The sequence below is a fragment of the Dama dama genome, chromosome 4 (assembly GCF_033118175.1).
Source record: "Dama dama isolate Ldn47 chromosome 4, ASM3311817v1, whole genome shotgun sequence".
NCBI classification, from domain to species: domain Eukaryota; kingdom Metazoa; phylum Chordata; class Mammalia; order Artiodactyla; family Cervidae; genus Dama; species Dama dama.
Window position 1 is genome coordinate 31,414,042 of NC_083684.1, and position 22,439 is coordinate 31,436,480.

The following is a 22,439-nucleotide window of genomic DNA, read 5'->3' on the forward strand; positions in this document are numbered from 1 at the left end:
TTGGGGAAGAAAGGCCCACCACGGGAGCCTTCCCAAAGGGTGTCTAACAGCCTGGGCCAGCAGGGCCCTCTCACGACCCTTGTTGGGACACCAAGTCACCTGCCCTCCTCCCCTACCTGGAGAATCCTGCAGCAACCCTCAAGAGCCAGGGAAATGCTAACAAACCAAAGACATGCCCTAGGACCAGCTTTCCATTTTTGTCTACAGTCAAGATTCTTCCTCCTCTCAACACCCCTATTCCAGGCCACTGCCCATGGAGGCGTGGGGCGTGGGGTGGGGGGAGGGTGGCACAGGCGGGGAGATGAGGCCTGAGAGCTGCAGATAAGAGCTGGGCACCCCATGACAGCCTCCACTGGCCAGTCTCTCCCGCTGCCCAAGGATCTCCTTGAGGGCCGAGATCCCCCCTCATTCATCCCAAACCCCCAGGGCCCAGCATGAGCAGCCACACAACAGGAGCCCAATACAGTGTGTGGTTGAAATGAGGGCAATCCTGAGATACATCACAGCAATCTGCCCTGGACTCTTAGCCCAGGCTGAGACCCCTCTGGGGCCAGAGGCTGTTATCAGCACACCTTCCCCTCCCCGTACCTACTGGGACCACACAGGTGTGCTTGGGCAGGGCACCCCCTCTTCAGGCCTGGTGCCTTAGGGTTAATGCAAATAATTATGGGCTCGGCTCTAAGGCTGTGAAGACCAAGTGAGGCAAAACATGCCCCACACAGAACCTCAAGACCAATGAGGGGCACCCCCATCAATGGCAGCAAGGGGGCAGTCTTCACTCCGAACCCCTGCTCCATCCAGTGGGTACCCACCTCCATTGTGTATGTCTTGCCAGCACCCGTCTGGCCGTAGGCGAAGATGCAGACATTGAAGCCATCAATGCAGGAGGTGATGAGGGCCTGCACCTCCTGGAACACCTGCAGAGAAGACGCAGGCTGGAGGATGTGAAGCTGCCAAGGCTGCTGGCCGCCCCCTACCCCAGCCACCTCCTCCTGACTGCTCCCCTCCTTCAGCAACAACATGGCACATGTTATCATGGGCAACCAGCTCACTGAGGAGGAATTTGTGACTAATGAGTCATTTACACGAGGCGTCAGTGGGCAACCTCATTGCCGAAAGACTGAAAGGAAGTCAGGGTAGTAATTACTGCCCACTGGCACCTGAGGAAGGGGCAGCCTGGGCCAGGAGCTCAGGAGCCCTCCCCCAGCTTTTCCATCTCTCAAGGCAGAGGCAGCATGTGCCTGGCACCTCCACTGGCTAGCCTGCCAGCCATTGACAAAGGACGGGGGCAAAGATAAAAGCCTAGCCTGGACACAAGCAAAACAGGCCTCTCAGGTTAGCCCTGGCAGAGATGAGGGAAGAGCAGATGCTGAAAACACCTGGCTCGCACAGGCTGCAGGCTCCTCCCTGAGGTCTGCGCGAGCAGCATGGGAGTCCCTAGAAAGGCCCGTGGGGCCCATAAAGGTCGTGCTCTTGGCTGGAGAGGCCTGCCTCCACACAAGCCGGGGTCCAGTGGGTGGGCGGGGCCATGTGAGTGGGAGGGGCTGAGTGGGTGTGGTTGATTATGGGAGGGGACCGTGTGGGTGGGAGGGGCTATGAGGGTGGGTGTGGCTATAAGGATAGGAGGGATCACCTGAGTAGGGTGGGCGCAAGAGTGGGTGTGTCTGTGATGGGCGGAGCCACGGGGGGTTTGCCCTAGCTTATGCATGGATCTGCCCTTGTGAAGTCCTTTTTGCCTTCCCACCCTCTTCTCTCCTCCATAGGTAAAGAGAGGGACCATGTAGCCCTAGGCTTCTCCATCCTGTCTCCCCTCCCTTACATTTATTTTTGTCCAGCCCTCACCCATCTCTCCCCCTTCACGTGAGGTGAGTGTGTCTCTCTGTCCCTCTCCCGGCAGGGGCCACACTCACATCCTGCTGTGAGGCCTGTGAGGAGAAGACCTTGTCCAGCTCGAAGGAGACAGGCTTTCCTTTGTGCAGCAAGTGAATGATAGAGTCGTCGTCGGGATCAAAGGTCACAGCATTGGTCGCCTCTGGTCCTTCCCCGTCCTCTTTGGTGACTGGCCGGACACGGGCAATCACCCGGATGTTCCCTAGATTGGATGGGGCAGGAGAGACGGGTACAGGCCAGGTCAAGACCAGACTACCTCCACACTGGTGTCCGGAGCAGGCCAGTGGCTCAGGAGGTCCCTACCTTCTTAGTAAGGCCCCCAAGGGCAAGGTGGCCCACAAAGCTGTTCTTAGTCATTCACACTATACTATGAATTCCTGTATCAATACCTTTTTTGCTAAGCAAACCAACTGAGGGTGGCAGCCTCACCTTGGGGACATAGAGGAAAGGACAGAGTTCAGACTTTGCACCTTGCACTCAGTTTGGGTGGAATACCAAAATGGACAACTCGTTACACATCTGGACTTCAGTTTCCTCCCACACACAATGAGGGGCTTGGGTCCCACTAAGCTAAGGAGCTTGTTCTCTCATTCTAGAAGGGCACTGTGAATGCCAGGACAGAGTCTGGGAATCAGATGGGCTGACGGGACCAGGCAGAAGATGGGCATGGTCAACAGGGCAGCCCCGGGGTTGACTGGGCACAGATTCAATCATGCCATCCCCCTTGCTTCAAGCCCTTAGATGGGATCCCAGAGGCTTGAATGAGGAGAATGAAGAGAAAACTCGCCATCACATGTAGCATGGCCCCACCTCCCTTCGCCTGTCCACTCCAGCTCACAGTCCAGGTCTCAGCCCTGGTTCCACCTCCTTCAAGAAGCCCCCTCGACACCCTCAACTGTCAGATATTTAGGAGCTCTGAGAACCCCTCCCCAGCCCAGGTAAATGGGCACTGATGGGGTTCTCAGGGTGATTAATGATCACCGCTCCCCCCACTGACACTGAAGGAAGCACCACGAGGGCAAGGACGGGTTCTGTGGGGTCCACAGACATATCCTCAGTGTCTGGAACAGCATGTGGCACAGAGCAGGTGCTCTCTGGACCACTGGGCAGTGAACGGGTGGTCTCTCAAGCTTGACCAAGCCCTACATCAGAATAAATGAAATTCTAGCCACCCACCACCCAGTACTTCAATGCCCCACTCCTCCAACACCCGGTAGGCTGCCATGGGCACTAGGAAAGCCTTCAGAGTTGGACAGATCCAAAGTGGACCGTTCATTTACGCACTATGCAGTTTTGAGCAAATTTCCTGTGACATTTCTGTGCCTCCATACCCTTATTGACAAAGAGGGGATCACAACAGTGCCTCAAAATGACAGGGCACAGCTCCAAGGACTGGAACTGGGGCCAAAGGGAAGGGCAGGAGCACCCCTGAGGCAGGTCAGGGCCCCGTCTGCTGGGCACCCCCCAACCCACCCGGCAGTCACCTTTCAGCCGCACGAGCTCGTTGTGGCACTTTTTACGCAGCTGCAGCTCCCGGCGGTACTTGCGCAGCAGCTCCTGGTTGTTGCTGTTGACCTCCTCGATGGCCTGGCCGATCTGGTGGGGGAAGGGCAGCACCATCAGGGGGCCAGTTCCACCCACCTCACATGCCCGGCTGCTGCCCCCCCACTGACAGCCTGCTCATCGCTGCCTGCCCTGGACTGGGCACCTGAGCTGAGCTATCACACATCAGATTTTCCCAATAACCCTCTGGGTAGGTACTGTGACCAGACCCATTTTACAGAGCAAGAAACTGAGCCCCAGAGAGGCTAAGCCAATCTAAACATTGCCCTGCTGATAAGCAAAGAGCTGGGACTCAGCCCCTCACTCCACAGCACCAGGCCTTGACTACAGGATTCAGCTGGACCTAAATCTCAGCTCTACTCTGAGGAGCTGGGAGACCAGAAGCAACTGGCTCGATGTCTTCGAGCCTCAATTTCCTCATCTGTAAAATGGGAATTCATAGGAGCTGGTGATAAAGATTTCAAGTTCCATTCATAGGGAAAAGAAACAAGATGCAGGCCACACTCACACCCGTTCCCCTTTGTTGGGAGAAAGGGAAGTACATGTACATGCACACACATGTCAATAGTTTTCAACATGCTCGGGATGCCCTTTAGGGGGCATGGTGGGAGAGGTTTCTTTTGGGGAGTGGGCTGGGTGGCAGAGAGAGGCCTTTCCTTTTCATCTGACACCCATCTGTGAAGTGTGTACTTTCAACATGTCCATGTATTATTGACATGATTTTTTTTATTAAAGGAGAACAACTATTTTCGATTTCCCAAATATATGTCTACCCTGCAGAGCTGTCACACAGACTCAAGGAGCCGATGGCTATAAAAGGCTTGGCATGTAGGAGGCACTTTACAGACGTTGGTTATTCTCATACTGCGCAAGTACAGCTTGAAAAAATTAAATTAAACCTAACAGATGTAAAGATATGTGTAGCATATTTGAGATATAAAGATATGCGTAGCCCTTATGGGATATAAAGATATATGTGACGTGTTTGCTTTACAGACTCATAACAAGACAAATATCCAAATACCTACCCCTGACCAGACTGTTTTTCCAATGGTCTGAGGATAGCCGTGTGTGTGGTAGAGAAGGGAGCTGCCGTCTGGGGGTTTGTCTGAGTTTGGGAAGGGCGTGGTGGGGGATGCTGTGTCCACCCAGGGGCTCCAGAGCCTCTCCCAGCCCCTCCACCCAGGGCCTGCACTCACCTCGGCCTTGACGCTCTTGAGGGCCTCCTGCAGCAGCAGCGGGAAGCCGCGCACCTGACGCTTGAGCCCATTGTAGTCGTTGGTCAGGGTCCGCAGCGCTGGCTGCAGCGTCAGCAGGTTGGTCCGGACGCCTGTGGGGACACAAAGGGGTGAGAGGCAGACGGGGTGAAGGGCCATGGTGTGGGGAGCAGGCTAGGGCTCAGCCGGCCGGCTCACCTGCCAGGTTCTCGTGTACCGCCTTCATCTCCACCTGGGCTCTGGCGAAGGCCTCCTCGATGGCCCGGTTCTTGTCCTCCTCCAGGGACTGCATCTCTTCCAGCATCTGCCCGTGGGCCCTCTCCAGCTCCGACTCGTACATTGCGATCTGAAGCCAGGGTCAGGAGCTCAGTGCAACACCCCATGGTAAGGCGAGATGCCCCCTCCCACACACACACATGCACAAGGGAGGGATAGGATGGCCATCTCTCTCCCCGAGAGGGCTGCCAGCTCCGTGCAGCTACTTCCCAGCATCAGCCCAGCACTATCCAGGGTCCCATAGGCCCTGGGAAGCAGGGGAGAGGATCTCTTGTCAGTTATGATACAGACCAGGGTACCCTTCCAAGAGCGTGTGTGACGGGCCCTGAGTCAATCTTGCGATGAGGTCAAGCCCCACTGGGAGCTGGGTTCTGCGATCAGACCATTTTACAGATGAGCAGAAACTTGCCCTTGGTCATGACAGCCAGCAGGGAGAGGGGGGCTGGAACACGGGTCTGTGGGACCCCAAGTGCTCCGCCTCTGCCCTGTGCTACAGGGCGACCCCAGCGTGCACACACCGCCCCGACAGCCACGCGCTGACCCGCGCACCTGCGCCCGGAGCTGTGCCGTCAGCTGGTGTGAACTCTGCAGCTGCTGCTCCATCTCCTTCAGCACCTGCCTCTGCATGGCCACCTGCTCCTGCAGGTGCTGGTTCCGGGCCTGCGACTCGCTGAGGGCCTGCTTGGTCTTGGACGACTCCACCTCCACGGTCTTGATGACATACTGCAAGGGAGGGGCGGAGGGGCGGGCAACACAGAGGCGTGTGGGTGCCTTGCCCTCACCCTGGGACCCTGAGGGGACCCCTCAGGAGCATCCCACTCACAGCCCGCAGAAAAAAACTAGAGGAGCCCTGAGGTCTTGGCTTTCCAGAATGCTGCAGGGGCCTCCTGGAATCTTCTCATTTTCACGAGCCCCAGAGGAGCCTGGCTGTGGCCCAAGGCTGGGCACAGAACAGACAAGGAGGGCAAAGACGAGGGCGGAATGTCGTGAAGCATCGCAACCGTGCCTGGCTCACAGCAGGCACCCCAAGCCTCGGTTGCTGGACGCCTACATGGCCTGACCCTGGACAGCAGGAGAGGGAAGGGGCCAGGCTGAGTGCAGACCTGGAAGGATTCCTTCAACCCCTTGCACCTACTTATTCACCAAGACATGCCTATTCTACACCCGGCCTGTCCTGGGCTCCAGGGACCAGTGCCGAGGCACAGCCCAGGTGCATACAGCAGGCAGCCACCCGGCCCCGGCTCACCTTGATGGGCGGTGACTGGGCGCGCAGGCTGGCGATGGTCTCGTGGCTGTCTCGCAGGCGCCGGCTGAGCCTCTCCTCCTCCTGCGCCTTCTCGGCCAGGCAGTCCTTGAGCCGCAGCTCCACCTCGGCCAGCCGGTCGGTCTTCTGCTGCACCTCCAGGTTCAGCTCTGACAGCAGGCCTTTGTTCTCCGCCACCTCCAGCTGCAGCTGGGACAGCCTGTCGCGGAGCTGGGCGCTCTCCTGCAGACGGACAGCCACAGAGGCACGGGAGGTGGGGACGGGCCCGGTGTGAGACCAGCGGGCAAGAGTCAGCGTGAGGAGCTGGGGTGACTGCTGGGAATCGAGCCCCTGGCTCCCCCGACCATGGGACCATGCGGGTCCTGGGCCCACCTGGCTGTGCTCGCAGCCTGTACAGGGGGCTGCCGGCTTGGCCCTCAGCTCCTGCAGCTCCGCCTCGCAGCGCCGCATCTCCTGCCTCAGTCGCTCATTCTCCACCATCAGCAGGTCCCGGTGCTTCTCCAAGTCGGTGCCTCCCTGCAGAGAGTCGAGGCGGGGCATGTGGTCAGGGCAGGTGGGGTGAAGGACGGGGCCGTGGGGAGGCAGAGACAGTACAGGGTGGGGTGGGCAGAGGGCCAAGATGGGGAGGAAGAGAGAAGGAGAAAAGAGAAAGAAAGGCCGGTGATGGACGGAGAGAAGAGAGAAGGGGCTCCAGAGAAGATAAAGACAAAGATGAGATCAGAGGAGAGGAGAGATGGAGGAGGGTGGTGAGATAGCAACGGCTCCCGGCTGCACCCCAGCCCTCTCAATCTATTTTCCTGAGTGTGAAAGTAACAAGGAAAGTCGTATTTATATACACAGAGATCACACTCCTGCTTTACATCAGCAAACAAGAATTAACCTCCCTCCCATTATGGGTCACGCAACCTCGTGGTGATAAGTACCCTGGAAGCTTCTCCCCACCCCTCAGCCCCGTTAGGATGGTGTTAGGATCTCACCAGCTCAGATCGAAGGCGGCTCACTTCCTGGGCCTGGCTTATGAGTTTCTCCTTCAGGTGTTCCACCTGCCAGCAGAAAGCCGGGGTGGTAAGCCTGGTTTCTCACTCCCAGGCCTCTCGCCTGACCCCATGGCCCCAGCCCTCCCTGTGTTCATACATCAGGCCACACCTGAACTCCAGGTGTGATGCACCTGACCTGTTCCTGACAGCTCTCAGCACCTTCTCCCATCACAGGACCAGCCAGCCTGGGCTCTCAGGAGAGTCCGGGAAGCGAAAGCGGAGAGGGGACCCCTGGGCCCACTCCAGGGGCAGGTCGATGGGGGACTCAAGGGACTGACCCTCAGGACACCTGCCTTGCCTAGACCCCTGCCCAGGCCTGTACCTACTTTTGTAATTGTAACTCTATATCCTTTTTTCTTAATAGGCCTCCAAACTGTATAAACTCCAGGCACTACAAAACATGGATTGGTCCTTGACTGGCCCCTAGAATTTTCCACCCTGAGTGGTTCCTGGGGAGTCTGTCTGTGGAGGCACCAGCCGGCCAGTGACCAGCACACCTATCGTATCTGCGATCATCCCGGCTTCCGGTCTGCCTTGCCGGAGATCCATGGGGTGTGCACTCCATCAGGAGGCGAGGGTGACCTGGCTCAGCCAGAGCCCAAGGAGGAGAAAGCAGCCCCCAGAGAGCAGGATCCTGGGGGGCTGCCTGCTCTCCACGTAGGCCTAGACCCTGGTTTCACGTCAGCCCGCCCGCAGGAACTCTCCCCTCAGAAATAACCCAAAATGCAGATGAAGACTTTGGCACCAGCATTCATCAGGGCATGTTTAGGGATTTCCCTGCAGAACATTCTGTGATGACCACAGGGAACCTTGGGAAAGGTACCATGAGAGAGTCAGGCTCCCTTCACGGAGATAAGGAGGTGCGGTTTACACAAGCAGGCCACGAAGCCTTGGGCTGGCTACTACTAAACACCAGGAGACAAAGCCCACTGCCTACAGAGTCCACCAGCCAGCTAAGGCAGGTGGAAGGCAGTGCAGGACTAGATGCCCAAGATTCACCTGAAGAAGGTGGGGGCGGGGGGCGGCGGTGGGGATACAGGCCCAGCGTTGCCAAACTTTTGACCTTTCAAGCAAGCCAGACATTGAGATTTTCAGGTTGTGCATATTAAATCTCCCCACTACATACGGCTGAAATGTCATCAACAATCGGTTGAGCATGAGCTCAGAACCAACCATCTCCTGGGGCTGGAGAACGCGGCTGAATCACAAGTGGGCCTCTGCTTCTCTGAGTGTGTTGGGGGAGGAACTGGGTCACAGGCGTGACCCCACCTCCGAGGAAAAGACCAGTGATACCAGCGAGCTGCTCACTCATAGTTGAGGAGGTGGAGTACAAGACACAAGACCCAGAGAGGGGCTGGGAGGACCAACCTGGCTGCCCAAAGCCTGCTGGCGGACAAGCAGGTGACTTAAGGGCGGGCACCCGAGAAGGTCACCTCTGTCACCTGCTCCACCAGCACATTCCTTCCTAGCAATACACTGGACATGGATCAAGGCAGGCAGCAAAGCCTGTGCCACTTCTCTGCCCACTCCAACGCCCCCTTCTGTTAAGAGCCGGACACAGAGTGCTCAGTCCCTTTGCCCTAGAGGGGAGTTTGAATAAAGCAGCCTTTCATTCCTTAGTCATGAAACGGGCAATAACCTGAATGCCCAGCATTAGGGGAATGGTTAGGTAGGTCACGGTAAATGCACTCATACACTACTGTGTAATTGTTACTTAAATGCTTATCGTGAATTTTAAATGATGTAGGGAATGGCTCCTCAATGTATTAAGTAAAAGAAAAATCCAAAAACAAAATTGTATTTGCGATACAAAAATGTAGAGGGCGCTGGATAGCAGGATTATGTTTGACAAATGTTTAACACTTTGCAGTAATTTTTAAGTCTCAAAGAATATATATTTCTCTTGCACTCCTCCCACCCTGAAACAGGTGGAGTCCACCTCGTTTTGAAAGGTTGGGGGCCCCCACCTCCCTCCCCTTCCTCAGAAATCACCCAGTAAGATCCACTTGCACGGAGTCAGTGTCCCAACAGACTGCTTCCTTGGCACCGGGCTGGGGGTGCTCAGACCTCGTGCCAGCACCACTGGCACTCGGATCCAATGCAGTGAAAATGGGGTTTCCAGTGTTTATCTGGGGTGGGGGGGGGGGGGTAGTCAGGATGCTTACCTGCCACCTGCCTGCAGCCCAGTTCCTATTCTCTTCTTACATCACAATCGGAACTCTGGGAGTGCCAAGCCTCTGTCTGGAATCTCAGAGGGGCACCCCAAAAGGTGCCTACCCCTGGGGTGCAGGCTAGGGGTGAGGTGGGGCATGAGGAAGAGGCTGTAAAAGACCCCTCTTGTCAGAGATGTCAGACCCTCGTTCTCTCCCGGCTTGACTCGGGCAGTGGGACGGTCACACTGGCACCGCAGGACAGCTGGTCAGGCACAAACCACCCCGTGGTGTGCGGTGGCTGTGCCCTGGCCGGCCAGCTCCATTAGGGGCTGGGAAGGAAGAACACACCCTGCCCAGGCGCGGGACCCCTGCCCCCCACACAGAGGGCTCGGCTTCAGGGGGCGCCGCGGGGAAGATGGCAGCTTTCTCCCAGCCTAGGAGGGGGAACAGGTGAGTCCCTCATGGTCAGGGAAAACAGTGGGCGATGGAGACAGAGACAGAACCACGGACGGGAGGCAGGCTCAGAGCAGAGATGGGGAGCTGAGGGTGAACCTGACCAGAGGGCAGAGCTTTTAGTGGGGGGGGGGGGCCCACAGGCACCCCCTTTGCCCACCCAGCACAGCTCTGAGTCAGCGACCATACCTGCATCTGTACACCAAGAGGGTTCAAACGCAGTCAACCCCAGTGCTGAGAAGCGACCAGGCTGAGTTTGTGCAACACTTTCCCTGGGACTTCCCAGGCAGCACCAGTGGTAAAGAACCTGCCTGCCAATGCAGGAAACATAAAAGACACAGGTTCGATCCCTGGGTTGGGAAGATCCCCTGGAGGAGGGTATGGCAGCCCATTCCGGTATTCATGCCTGGAGAATCCCAGAGGAACCTGGTGGGCTACAGTCCATGGGTCGCAAAGAGTCGAACACGACTGAGGCGACTTAACATACACGCACTCCCTGAGCTCAGACTCCTTGTCATCGGAGAGAAACTGAGTCACAGGCCTGGTGCAGGGCAGCCTCGGGGGAGACCTGGGAGATGGGGCCTGTCTGCTGACCTGACGCCAACCCATAGTTACATCTCCCAGCAGAAGCAGGCTCAGCAGAGGGTGGGGCTGCCCGGGCTGGTCTGCGTTTTCCCAGTTGTCTGCTCCTCTCAATGCAGACAACCTACTGATTACCCACCCTCGACCTCCCACCAAGCCTGGCCCTCCATCATCAGCTGTCTTCTGAGGAACGGAGGGCTGTCCCAGTGGCGAGATCAAGGGGTTCCTGAGCTGGGAAAATGAGAGGGTCTGGGATCCAGACGGCCCCAAGGAAACACAGTCTACAGGCCCAAGGGACAGCCCCGGGGAAGCACACAGTCTTGCCCCCAACACACTCCCCATCCCAGGAGACCTGACTCCTGGCTGCCTACATATGTGACCAATGACCAGGCCTGTCTGGCTGCGTCCGTCCACCCTGCCTCTACTGCTGGGTTTTCACATGTGAGTTCTCTGCCACCAAGGGTCACTGGGATCACGGACTCTCAGACCGGACTTGCCCAGCAATACAGACATTGCCCTATGTGCCGGACAACCCTGGACATGTCTCAAGTCCACCATGCCTCTCTCCATATCCTTAGCTGTAGAATGAGGCTACCTTACTGAGGAGGTCTGGAGGATTAAGTGAGATTACAAGAGATAACATATGCAAAGTGCTTAGGACAGGGCCCAGCACCGTAATGAGTTCTATTAATAGAATGAAAGTTCAGATAGGCAGAGATATTTGTCTATTGTGTCAGTGCTATACTCCAAGTGCCTAGAATGGCACCTGGTATATAGTAGGTGCTCAGTAAACACATATAGAAAGAGTGTTGAACGCCTGAGTGAGTGAGCTGTAAGCCAGGGCATGGGGCAGCAAAGGTGGTGCGGGCTGGGGCTCACTGCAGGATGCTCCCTTCCACCAAAGGCAGGAGTGGCTACTGGGCTCCAGGCAGTGGGTACCATGTGGGAATGTCAGCCCAGAGGTGCCACATCTTCCAATATTTTATGACAAAAAATGGAAGCTGAGATTTTTATATGAACTTAACTAAGATTTAAATGGTGGCAACTAACTTTAGCACTAAAAAATCAGGCCAACTGGAACTAATAAATTCAGCCAAGTTGCAGGATACAACACATTAAAAATCAGTTTTGTTTCTATGCACTAATACTGGACAATACAAAAAGGAAATTAAGAAAATAATTTCATTTACAATAACATCAGAAAGAATAAAATATGTAGGAATAAAGCAACTATGGAGGCAAAACCTTGTTCACTAAAAACTACAAAACGTTGCTGGAAGAAATTAAAGATGATAATGGTAATGGAAATACATCCTGCATTCATAGTTTGGAAACAATGTTGCTAACATGTCAACACTACCCAGAGCAATCTATAGATTCAATGCAATCTCTATTTAAACCCCAATGACATTTTTTGCAGAAATAGAAAAGTCCATCCCAAAATTCACATGAAATCTCAGAAGATCCCAAATAGCCGAAACAATTTTGAAGAAGAATAAGGTTGGAGGACCCACACTTCTTGATTTCAAAACTTACAACGAAGCTCCAGTAAACCAAAAAGTGTGGAATTGGCATAAAGACAGATATATAGACCAATGGAATAGGATAGAGAGCCTAGAAATAAAACTTCATGTATCTGGTCAACTGATTTTTGACAAGGGTGCTAATATTTTTAATGAAGAAAGGATAGTCTTTTCAACAAGTGGTGCTGGGAAAATGATATCCACACGCAAAAGAATGAAGTTGGACGCTTACTAACACCATATACAAAAATTAACTCAAAATGGATCAAAGATCTAAATACAAAAGCTAAAACTATATATAAAACTCTTGGAAGAAAACAAGGGGAAAGCTTCATGACATTAGATTTGGCAATGATTTCTTGATTAGATCATTACTGTGAACCCCCCAATCCTGTGAGGTACATACTATTATTATCTCCATTTCACAGGAGGAAAAACTGAGGTCCCAAGAGATTAAGCCTTGGTTAATCTTGCAAAGGTCACTTGACTACTAAGTGCTGGCACTAGACTTGGAGCCCCTGCAGTGCCCTCAGTCTTAACCACTAGGCCACGTCGCTTTTCAGGAAGAGCAACATGAGAAAGCCAGCTGAGTTCAAAGATAAGTCTGGACAAGAATGGGAACCAGGAGGCCTCCTGAGAACAAGGTGGAGGGTACCCCATGGTGGGCTTTTCTTAGAGAAGCAACAGATAGAAAAACCAAGAAGGTCAATCTGTGTCAAACCACAGTGAGGCTGACAGGAAACCCAAGCGCACAGACCTGACACCTCACGAGGCACAGCACTTTACAGTTTATGACCCACTTTTCTGTCCAGTCTCATAGCTGAGCTGCTCGGTAACCACGGAGCAACATCATCAGACCCAGTTTAGAGACGGGTAGATGAAGGCTCAGAGGAAGTGACTTACTACAGCCGCACAGCCTGTACTCAAACCCCGCGCCCGTGATTCCACCTCCAACACTCCTCCCAGTAACAGTGAGGGCGGTGACGGTGGTGACACCAACAATACTGGTCATCTCACCAGATACTGCTATTATGTCCATTTTACAGATGAGGAAACTGAGGCGCAGAGTGGTAATTAACCCAAGGTCACACAGCTGATGAGTAGTGCCAAAGTCAGGATGTGGATGGGGCTCCAGGCCCTCAGCTCCACAGGGTCAGACCCTCCCAAGAGTGGTTCAGAGACCTGGACCTTCAGGTGCATCTCCTGATATACTTTTTCAGACAAGAGTTTGCAGGAATAAGCATGAGCCAAGACTGGGAACCATTTGGAATTCTCCAGATCAACCAGAGGAGTGAGGGTTGGGATGAGAGAAGGGGTCAGGACTGCCTGGAGAGCTGCAGCTCAAAGACCAAAAAGACTGAGATGTTTGACCCTCAACCTCCCATCTAAAAAGTAAGTCAATTTTGCTAATTAAAGGGGAAAAAAAATGTTTCTTAAACATTCGTTTAGGGGCTTCCCTGGTAGCTCAGTGGTAAAGAATCTGCTTGCAATGCAGGAGCCACAGGAGATGGGGGTTGGGAAGATCTCCTGGAGAAGGGCACGGCAACCCATTCCAGTATTCTTGCCTGGAGAATTTCAAGGACAGGGGAGTCTGATGGGTTACAGTCCATGGGGGTCACAAAGAATCAGACACAACAGAAGAGACTAGCATGCACGCACACAAACATTTGTTTAAAGTCACAATAGGCCACATATTATTTCATTTATATGAAATGTTCAGAAAAGATAAATCCATATAAACAGAAAGCAGGGCACAGGACTTCTCTGATGGTCCAGTGGTTAAGGTTCCACGTTGCCAAGGCAAGGGACACAGGTTTGATCCCTGGTCAGAGAACTAAGATCCCACAAGCCATGCGGTAAGGCCAAAAGATTTTTTTAAAAACCCAGAAAGCTGGGCAGTGGTTGCCAGGGGTTGGGGGAAAGGGGACATGGGGAGTGACTTAATAGGTCTTTGAAGGGTGACAAAAATGTTCTAAAGTTAGACAGTGGTGACGGCTGCATCATCACCTTAATATACTGAAGACCATACATTGTATACCTTAAATGGATGAGTTCTATGGAATGTGAATTCTATCTCAGTAAACTTCTTAAGAAAAAAAAAAACAAAACTTGTTTCAAAAGTGAAGTGCCTGGACAAACTAAACCAAGGGATGTCGGGGAAGGAAGAGCTCTCCCCGCTGCAGGTCCTGATCTCCCTGACAAAGGCATCTGGTAGGAGCCCTCATGCCCTCTGTGTGTGCCCGCCAGCAGACACTTTGTTACTCTTCCAACTGTACATAAATGCAAGTGACAAATGTCTGTCCTCCCCTAGACTGCAGCTGCCACAGGCCAGGGCGTGCCTGTCCACCTGGGCACCCCCACTGCTCAGCTGGGCGCCCCTACAGACCAGGCACTCAGCAGCCATCTGAGGCAGGAAGGCAGGAGGCAACAGTGATACAAAGTTGGTGTGTTACACCTGCCGTGAAGAGCTCCCACGAGTGGGACAGACCAGACCAGGGGCAGCAAACAGTGGGGGTCAATGCACGAGGAGACAGACAGACTGGGCACCAGGGAGGCCCCGACAGCCTGAGGACACATTTGTAAGCTGGAAAAACGCTGCATCTGAAAAGTGCATGAGGACTTCCCTGGTGGCAAGGTGGGTAAGAATCCACCTGCCAATGCAGGGGACATGGGTTCGATCCCTGGCCTGGGAAAGATCCCATAATGCTGTGGAGTAACTAAGCCTGTGGGCCCCAACTACTGAACCCCAGCACACCTACAGCCTGTGCTCCGCCGTGAGAGAAACCACCACAATGAGAAGCCTGCGCACCACAACGAAGAACAGCCCCCGTTGGCTGCAACTAGAGAAAGCCCACATGCAGCAACGAAGACCTAGCGCAGCCAAAAATTAAAAAATAAATAAAAGTGCATGAAAATAATCTGCTGCCCCCGGAACTGAGAACAAGTCACGGCATCCAGTAATGAGGAACAGAAGATCCACAGGCTGGGCAATCACAGAGAAAGAAGCTGGTCCACCTGAAGGCAGGGCGTTCTACAGAAAGCCAGGCCCAGGAGTGCAGGCACAGGCTCCAACATGGAGATGGTGTGCAGACAGGGATGGGGACCTTGGGGAAGTGGGGAAGGTCAGACTCAGGCCTGAGAGATAGACACTGATGATCAGAGTGGGGAGCTGAGCCCCAGGAAAGGGGCCTCGGGGCCCACATGATGGTGGGAAGGAGTGAATTAGCCAGGCACTTGAGGGAAGGCCAGGGGTCAGCCCACAGGGCCTGTGGCATCCCCAGCATCCTCCTGGCCAGCTAATGCAGGAGACAACACTGGCCAGCATGAACCTTCACTTTCTCTGGCTCCCAGAGGTTTGAGAGCTCCCTTCTCTCCCTGGTACACACCCCCAGCCTCTCATCTCCTGCCAGTTTTCCATGGGGCAACCTCTGCGATGAGTTTGGTCCATGTGGGCTCCCCGGGCCAGAGCACCTTGGAAGATGGAGTGGACTCAGCACCAGCCTCAGAGCAGGAACATCCCTGCGCCTTCCTGCTCCGCCCATGTCTACACATACTGCCTGTCACTCATGGAGAGGCAGATCTGGCCCCCTGGTAACCACGAGGAATGGCACGCGGAGGACCAGGACGGGAGGCCCAGGCCTCCGTGTGTTCCCAAGCCAGGGCAGGAGACCCCATCTGTCCATTATGCGGGTGGCCCGGAGGGTCCCAGGTACCCTGGGCGACGTCCTCCGACCTGTTCCACAGTGGGCAGTGGCCTCAGCCCGTCCCACCCTCCCCAGATACCTGGTTCTGCAGCTGCGTGGACGTGGCTTGCTGCTCACTGTCGCGGACAGCCAGCCTCTCCCGCAGGGCCACAAGCTCCTCCTGCAGCTGGGCTTTCTCCTCCCGCAGCTGGGACATGGCCTCCACCATCCTATGTACCACGGGGGCGGCACCGGGCGACCCCGACAGGCTCGAGCACCTCCCGCTGCCAAAGGGCCGCCCACCTATGAGCAAAGTAGCGGCCGATCAGCGGGGCAGCAGAGGCCCCAGCCTGGCTGAGGACAGGGGGCCTGTCATGGCAGGATGGACCACGGGGATGGGGAGTGGATGCAAGCAGAGCAGACAAGGGAGCTGGGCAAGGGCTGGAGCAGCAGCAGGGGTGAGAGGGTGCTGGTGGGTTAGTGGGGGGACCTCCAGGGCCTGCCTTGGAGGAAGCCGCTTTAGCGGGAAGCTTCTGGTGGGTAGAACTGCCTGGGCCAGGAGTCAGGAAAGCAACTTCCACTTATTACTCCCCCACAGCCTATGTTCTAGGTTTGATGGGCAATATGCTCTCCATGGCCAGCCTGCAGGGACCTGCAGTTGAGAAAGACATGCCTCTGGCAACCGCTGTTGTCTCCCTGGAAAACACTATCCTTGGTGGAACGTGATTTCTTTACACCCCAAACCTTCTCCAGGGTAGAGAAGAGAGCAGGGGGCTCACCAGCCTGCCCCTGCCCTCCACAGGAAGTGATCACCGCAGACAGAGAGCAAGCATAGGTGTGCGTGCGCAAGGGACAGACAGACCAGGACATGGGACAAATGCAGCAGCATGCAAGCAGGAACATCACCAAGCGTGCTCCCAGGTGGACCCCTGTGGGACTGAACACAGGGACCACACAGGCAAAAGGGAGGGAGAAATCTGGGGGTGGGCGGGGGGGTCTCCGCCTTCCACCATCCTGTCACTGGGAGCAGAAGAGACACAGACAGACGGACAGAAGGACAGAGACACAGAATCAAGGCCTGGGACCTGCTAATGCGGCCTGGCATGCCCGTCACAGCCTGCTTTGATGGCACCAAGAATGACCACTGTCTCTGCAGGTGGGGAGCTGGCAAGGGGGTGGGGCAGCAGACAGAGGAGAGGCTGGAAGAGCAGGGATCTGCCTCCCGCCTTGGGCAGCCTAATCCAGGTCCTGGCCAAAGTCCGTGAGGCAGGACAAAGTGTCCAAGAGTGCAGCGTTGAAGAGTTGCTGCAAGCCTCCACCCTCACAGAGCACCGGGGCATCCAGGATCCCCCATGCCAGGTCCCAGAAGCTGCAGACCTGTGTGGGCAGGACGGTGTGGGCAGGGGGGAACCCCAGGCTCTGGAAACAAAGCCATCTGCACCTGAAGTCACACAGTCCAGCTTCGACCCACAGGAAGGTGACAGGTGTGTTCAATGAGACGCAGAGAAGCCGACACGGCAGCCTGGCTCTTGGACTAAGCGGGAACGTGGGGCACAGATGGCATTGGTTCCAGGCTGGACGGAACAGTTCAGCACTGGGCCCAGGAGGGGTGGACAGTGAGAAGCCATCCACTCTCGAAGGAGCAGGCCCTGCACACACAGACTGCCTTTCCCTTCCTCCCAACCCCAAGGGTTGGCTCCGACTCAAGGCCTTCTGGAGAGCCGGAACGGGGGCCAACACTGGTTGGCCAGGGGGCTCTGGCCGTGCGGCCTGCATGTGACACCGTATGCATGTCACACACAGCTGGCCAGGCTTCTGCTCTCTGTTCTAGAGAGCGCGAGGTCAGACGGATGCTTCCAGGCCAGCACCCAGAGCTGCCATAGACAGCATGTGACCAGCACGGCCCTGTGCCCTCTGCAGACTGCCGTGGGGTGACAGGAAACGCTCTCGACTCTAGGTCCAAGAGCTGGCACTGCCACTTCAGAGCCCTATGGAAGGATTCCGCTGGGGCTTGCCTTGTGAAACGGGGACAATGGTCCTTGTCCAAAGAGGCAACCTTGGGCAGGCACCTGGAACCCATGAGGAGCACACAGGTGTGTTGCCCAGCAGGACTGGAATAGCCCTCCTTGCTGGGACGCGGCTTATCTCACACTCAGCCCACAGACGGGGGGCTTCATCTTAACCTTGGCATGGCCCACGTGCCAGGGGAGCCACAAGGGGCCTGGAGAGCATTTACTGTGGAGGAAAAGACCTTGAGGAAGCTAAGAGAGAACAGCAGAGGAGGGAGAGATGCGATTAAAGGAGAACTTAAAAGGGGGCTGAGGGACCACTGCATCATCATAGTAGGTCAGCTGTCCGTCCGCATTCTCAGAAGACAGTTTCTTTCTCTGAGACCCTGCCTGGACACTGTCCCTCAAGGACACCCAGGCTTGGGGAAGCTCAGCCCCAGACTCACTAACAAGAGTCAGACCTTCGGATTGGCTGGACAATGCCCCTGCTTCCACAGCCCGGCCAGACCCCAACACCCAGCCCCAAATGAGTGCTGGGCCCAGACAGGTGAAGGAGGCCCTGGATCAACCTCAGAGAAGGGGGTGGCTCCTTCCACCTTTCAAGTTCAGACACAAAACAATCTCTGGTGACAGGAGGAGGCAAACAAGAGAAAGGCCAGCTCCTTTCCCCACTCACTCTTGGGTTTCTTCCCCTCGGGTTTCTTGAGAATGCCCTTCCCCGACAGCTGCTGGGCTCTGGGTTCCTGCTGGGGAACCCCACAAAGGGGGCCCACAGAATCTTCTAGAACTGTCAGCCTTGCCGGAAAAGACGGGAGCCACCAGCTCCTCTTTCCCAGCCTCGACACAGCAGAGTGAATCCCTGTCCCAGGGCCTCTGGGTCCCTGACGGACACACGGATATACAAGAGGAGGGGATCAGGCCTCTGCAGGCGGTGGCGTTTTTGCGGCTACCATCCTCGTCCTGCTTTTGACAGGCGCTGGGGAAAAGACAAAAAAGCAGGGAAATTCAACCGCAGCGTGTGCTGGCCAAAGCTGCTTATCACCAGCTGGCGCCCAGCGGCACCAGGAGGAGGACGTCCCTGGAGTCGGGATGGGCAGGCTGGGGTCTCCGAGTTCCACGTCAAGGCGGCCACTCCAGGCGAGAAGGACAGTGTCTGGGGACAAGAGCCTCCCCTCTGACACCAGCGTTAGCCAGGGCTGTGCCAGGTGGGTGGGCAGACTTCCTTTACCTGTTTTCTCTACATTCATGGCGCCACCAGCTTCCTGGGCCTCCCGGTCCCTCCTGGGGGCCGGCGCCTGCCTCTTCAGGGGCTTCTCTTCTTTCGTCCCCTGACTCTTGCTCGCGCACCCCTTGTCCCGCAGGGCCTGCTGCCAAGACACAATCAGAATCCTCACATGAAGAGGGGGGATCGCAGTGGCGAGGGGACCCCCGTGGAGCCTGAGGATGGTGCATGCTCCTGGAGCTGGTGAGGACCCCAGACCCTGCTGGTCCACCCCTCACTGTGTGGGTGGGTGAGAAAAAGGAGGCCCAGAGTCCAGAAGAAAACGCGCCCAGATCTCACAGCGAGAGGGAGCAGTGCGATCTCCTGGCCCTCATTGGCAGCCGGCCTTCAGGACCAGCAAACAAGGTTCTTGGGCACCTAGAAATCCTCAGGTGAAGTTCACCTGGCCGACCTGTGAGCCCTGAGTCACCAGTGCAGTGGCCTGCTTGCTTCAGGTGCACCCTGGTCCCACCACTCACAGGCCTGTCCAGCCCCACCAGGCACCCGGCAGTCTCAGGGCAACAATGCCCACCCGTGATGTCAGCTGCCTCCATCCCCCTTCAGACGGCACCCAGACTGGGACTGCCAAGGAGAGGGCACACGGGTCCACATGGGCAGGGCAAGGCCATGGTCCACGTGTAGGCATGGCTATCCGGGACCATGAGACCTTGTCTCCAGGTTAAGGAGGAATCAAGGCAAAGAAGGAGGGAGGAGAAGAGACCAGTGAACTGGCGGGGAGATGAGGGGAGAGGCAGAAAGAGCCTTTCAACCAGAGAAAATCACATGCAACTCACATAGGACGACAGGTAAGCTGTGAACAGCAGAACCACAGGCAAAGTGCAATCCCATTTAAGGACAAAGGAAATAAAAGAGGCCTTCCCCTCCCTCTCCCAAATCTGGGGAAAATAAACACTGCTTTCCTCTGGAGGTTGGGTGATGGTACCGGGGCATCATTTAAATTTGAGGGATGGGCTTTCTTGGTGGCTCAGTGGTAAAGAATCCAGCTGCTAATGCAAGAGATGTGGGCTCAATCCCTGAGTCAGGAAGATCCCCTGGAGGAGGAAATAGCAACCTACTCCAGTATTCTTGCCTGGAGAATCCCATGGAGAGAGGAGCCTGGCAGCAAAGAGTCAGATATGACTGAGCAACTGAGCACGCATGCAAACTTTGGGGAAATCAAAAGAAACTTGTTGCAAGAGAAAGTGGGGAGAAAGGAAAGGCTTTATGTTTCATTCTGAACCTTTCTGGCATTTGCATTTTTAACCTTGTAAGCATCTGTGGTGTTCTGCTTTGTTATCTTTGATAACAGAAGCTATCCAGAATGGGAGATTACAGGCACTTTTTGGTGTGTCTTTGTGCCAGCCTTATTCAAAACAAAAAGACAACTGCTATGTTTAAAAAATATTCCAAGTCTAGAGTCGGAAAGGCCTTGGTGTGAAGCCTGACTCAGGTAAGCTGTGTGACCGTGGGCAAGTTACTTAACCCTCCCTGAAGCTTCATCGTCCCATTCTTAAAACAGAAACTCTACTTTCTACTCCAGAAGGAGTGGTGGTGAACATGTCTCGTATTTAGGAAAATTCCCGCCGACTTAATTTTATCCCCACCCTCTGACCAACTGCCACACCAGCATGAGCAGCCTTGTCACTGGCGGAGGCAACAGAAGCAGCTGGAAGTTTCCATTTGCCGTCCAGAGCAAAGGTTACACTATTTCTGGCCCGTTGGCCAAGCCACAGGAAGGGCAGACAGGCCCCTGGGGGTTGGGAATTTCTGCAGACTCCAAAGGGAGCGACTCGGGTTTTAACTGCTTGAGAAGGTGGTGGAGGAGATCACCAGGCCCACCAGGTCACTTCACTGGGTCTGGGTCCCTGTTTGAGCCTCACAACCCCCTTCTCGAAGCTCCTATAAACATAATAAAGCTTCACCAACCCAGAAGAACACGTATGTGGAAACTGGTGGCTGGCGGCAGCGTCTCACATCCTCAGTAGATCTGCTGACCCCAGGACTCAGCAGCAACCACAACCCAACAGCCCATAATCAAAATTCAAGAACAGAACCTCCACCCAACTCAAGGCTGCCCATTTCTGACCACCTCCCGATTTAACTACCAATGGCTTGAGTCCGATTTAAAAAAAAAAAAAAAAGTTCTCTAGTTTTTTTTAACTGTTCCTGCACCAGACCTGCATTTCTGGCAGAACTTATAGGTTAAAAAAAAAAAGGACCATTCGGTTCCATCTTCAGATGAACCACACCAGAGGGGATGAGAAAAACCAGGAAGCCCAAGACTGTCTCTGACGCAACAAGCAAGGGGTTCATGTACAGATCAGGACTTGAAGCCACACGCTCAAAGGGCACCTATCTCCTGCACCCACCCTGTCCTCCATCTGCCTGGGTCCCTTCAAGGTAGCCCCTGTCACGCACAATCTTTCTTATGGGGAGGGGCCTTGGCAACACCACCAGATAACTCTGATCCTTCATCCTCAGCCATTATGTCAATGTTTGCCCATCCTGGCCTCTCTGCTAGACTGCCAGGTCTATTTCTCTTCTTGACTGTGTGCCAGCACAGTCTTCTTACAGAGTAGGCACTTGCAAAAATATCTGTTAACAGCTGCATCCATTTAAAAAATTATAAGGGCTTCCCTGGCAGTCCAGTGGTTAAGACTCTTAACTCCCAATGCAAAGGCCTCAGGTTCAATCCCTGGTCAGGGAACTAAGATCCAGCATGCTGTGTGGTGCAGCAAAAATAAAACTGCAGAGCCTGTGCTGTCCTGAAATTGCTCAAAGTTTTAGGTGCACAAATGCATCGCTATTTGTTTAAGGAGCTCTTTGCAATCAGAAACAATACAGAAGATCAGTGAGATAAACCCTGAAGTAGAATATTATGCAGCAGTTTAAAAGAATGAGGTAGTTCTCTATATATTGACAGGCAAGAAGAAATCACCAAGACTTACTGTTGAGGGAAAGAGCTAGTCACAGAATAGAAGGCAAAAATAAAGAATAAAAACTGTATAAACGCAATCAAGTAGTTGTATAGAAAAGATAAATAAATTAATAGTGGATTTCTCAAAGACACAGGACAACAGGAGACATTCAGTTTCTAGATATAACATGCCACATGTGTGAGTTCTTTATACCATTTTTAAAACTCATCATGTTCAGACCCCAGCTTGCTGTGTGACCAGTAGCAAGTCACTTAACCTCTCTGAGCCTCCTTCATCCATAAAACAGTAACTGTGTCTTGGACTGATGTGAGACATATAACATATGCCACAAAGCCTGGTATAAAGCCAGCGTTCAGTAAATATTATTATCACTATCAGGATGTCTTCATTCTACAACCAAATACTATACATATAAATGTAAAGTCAGTCTTTTGAAAGTCCCATGATAACTGACTTGCAGTGACGACTGCAAGAGAAAAGAAATCAAGTTTTGGTAAAGTCCTCACTTTAAATGAGGAAATTTAAGTATTGCCCCCATGGACTCATATACCCCAGTGGCAATAAACAGCTCCCCTAAAAGCCTGCCCAT

General features: G+C 54.3%; 1 protein-coding gene across 3 annotated transcripts in view; it reads right to left on the reverse strand.

The window, feature by feature from the left end:
- Window positions 1–22,439, reverse strand: part of KIFC3 (kinesin family member C3) — a 34,973-nt gene that overhangs the window by 5,159 nt on the left and 7,375 nt on the right. Inside the window, exons 4-14 of one of the 3 annotated variants that reach the window (XM_061138611.1) lie at window positions 18,879–19,017; window positions 15,742–15,944; window positions 7,188–7,253; window positions 6,583–6,726; window positions 6,193–6,432; window positions 5,496–5,669; window positions 4,869–5,016; window positions 4,653–4,783; window positions 3,375–3,486; window positions 1,911–2,092; window positions 813–917 (exon numbers count right to left, since the gene is read on the reverse strand). In XM_061138611.1, the coding sequence (XP_060994594.1) occupies window positions 813–917; window positions 1,911–2,092; window positions 3,375–3,486; window positions 4,653–4,783; window positions 4,869–5,016; window positions 5,496–5,669; window positions 6,193–6,432; window positions 6,583–6,726; window positions 7,188–7,253; window positions 15,742–15,944; window positions 18,879–19,017 (1,644 nt within the window). Of the gene's footprint in view, window positions 1–812; window positions 918–1,910; window positions 2,093–3,374; window positions 3,487–4,652; window positions 4,784–4,868; window positions 5,017–5,495; window positions 5,670–6,192; window positions 6,433–6,582; window positions 6,727–7,187; window positions 7,254–15,741; window positions 15,945–18,878; window positions 19,018–22,439 lie in introns of those variants that run through there. The other 2 variants (XM_061138612.1, XM_061138613.1) reach the window with 2 other exon arrangements.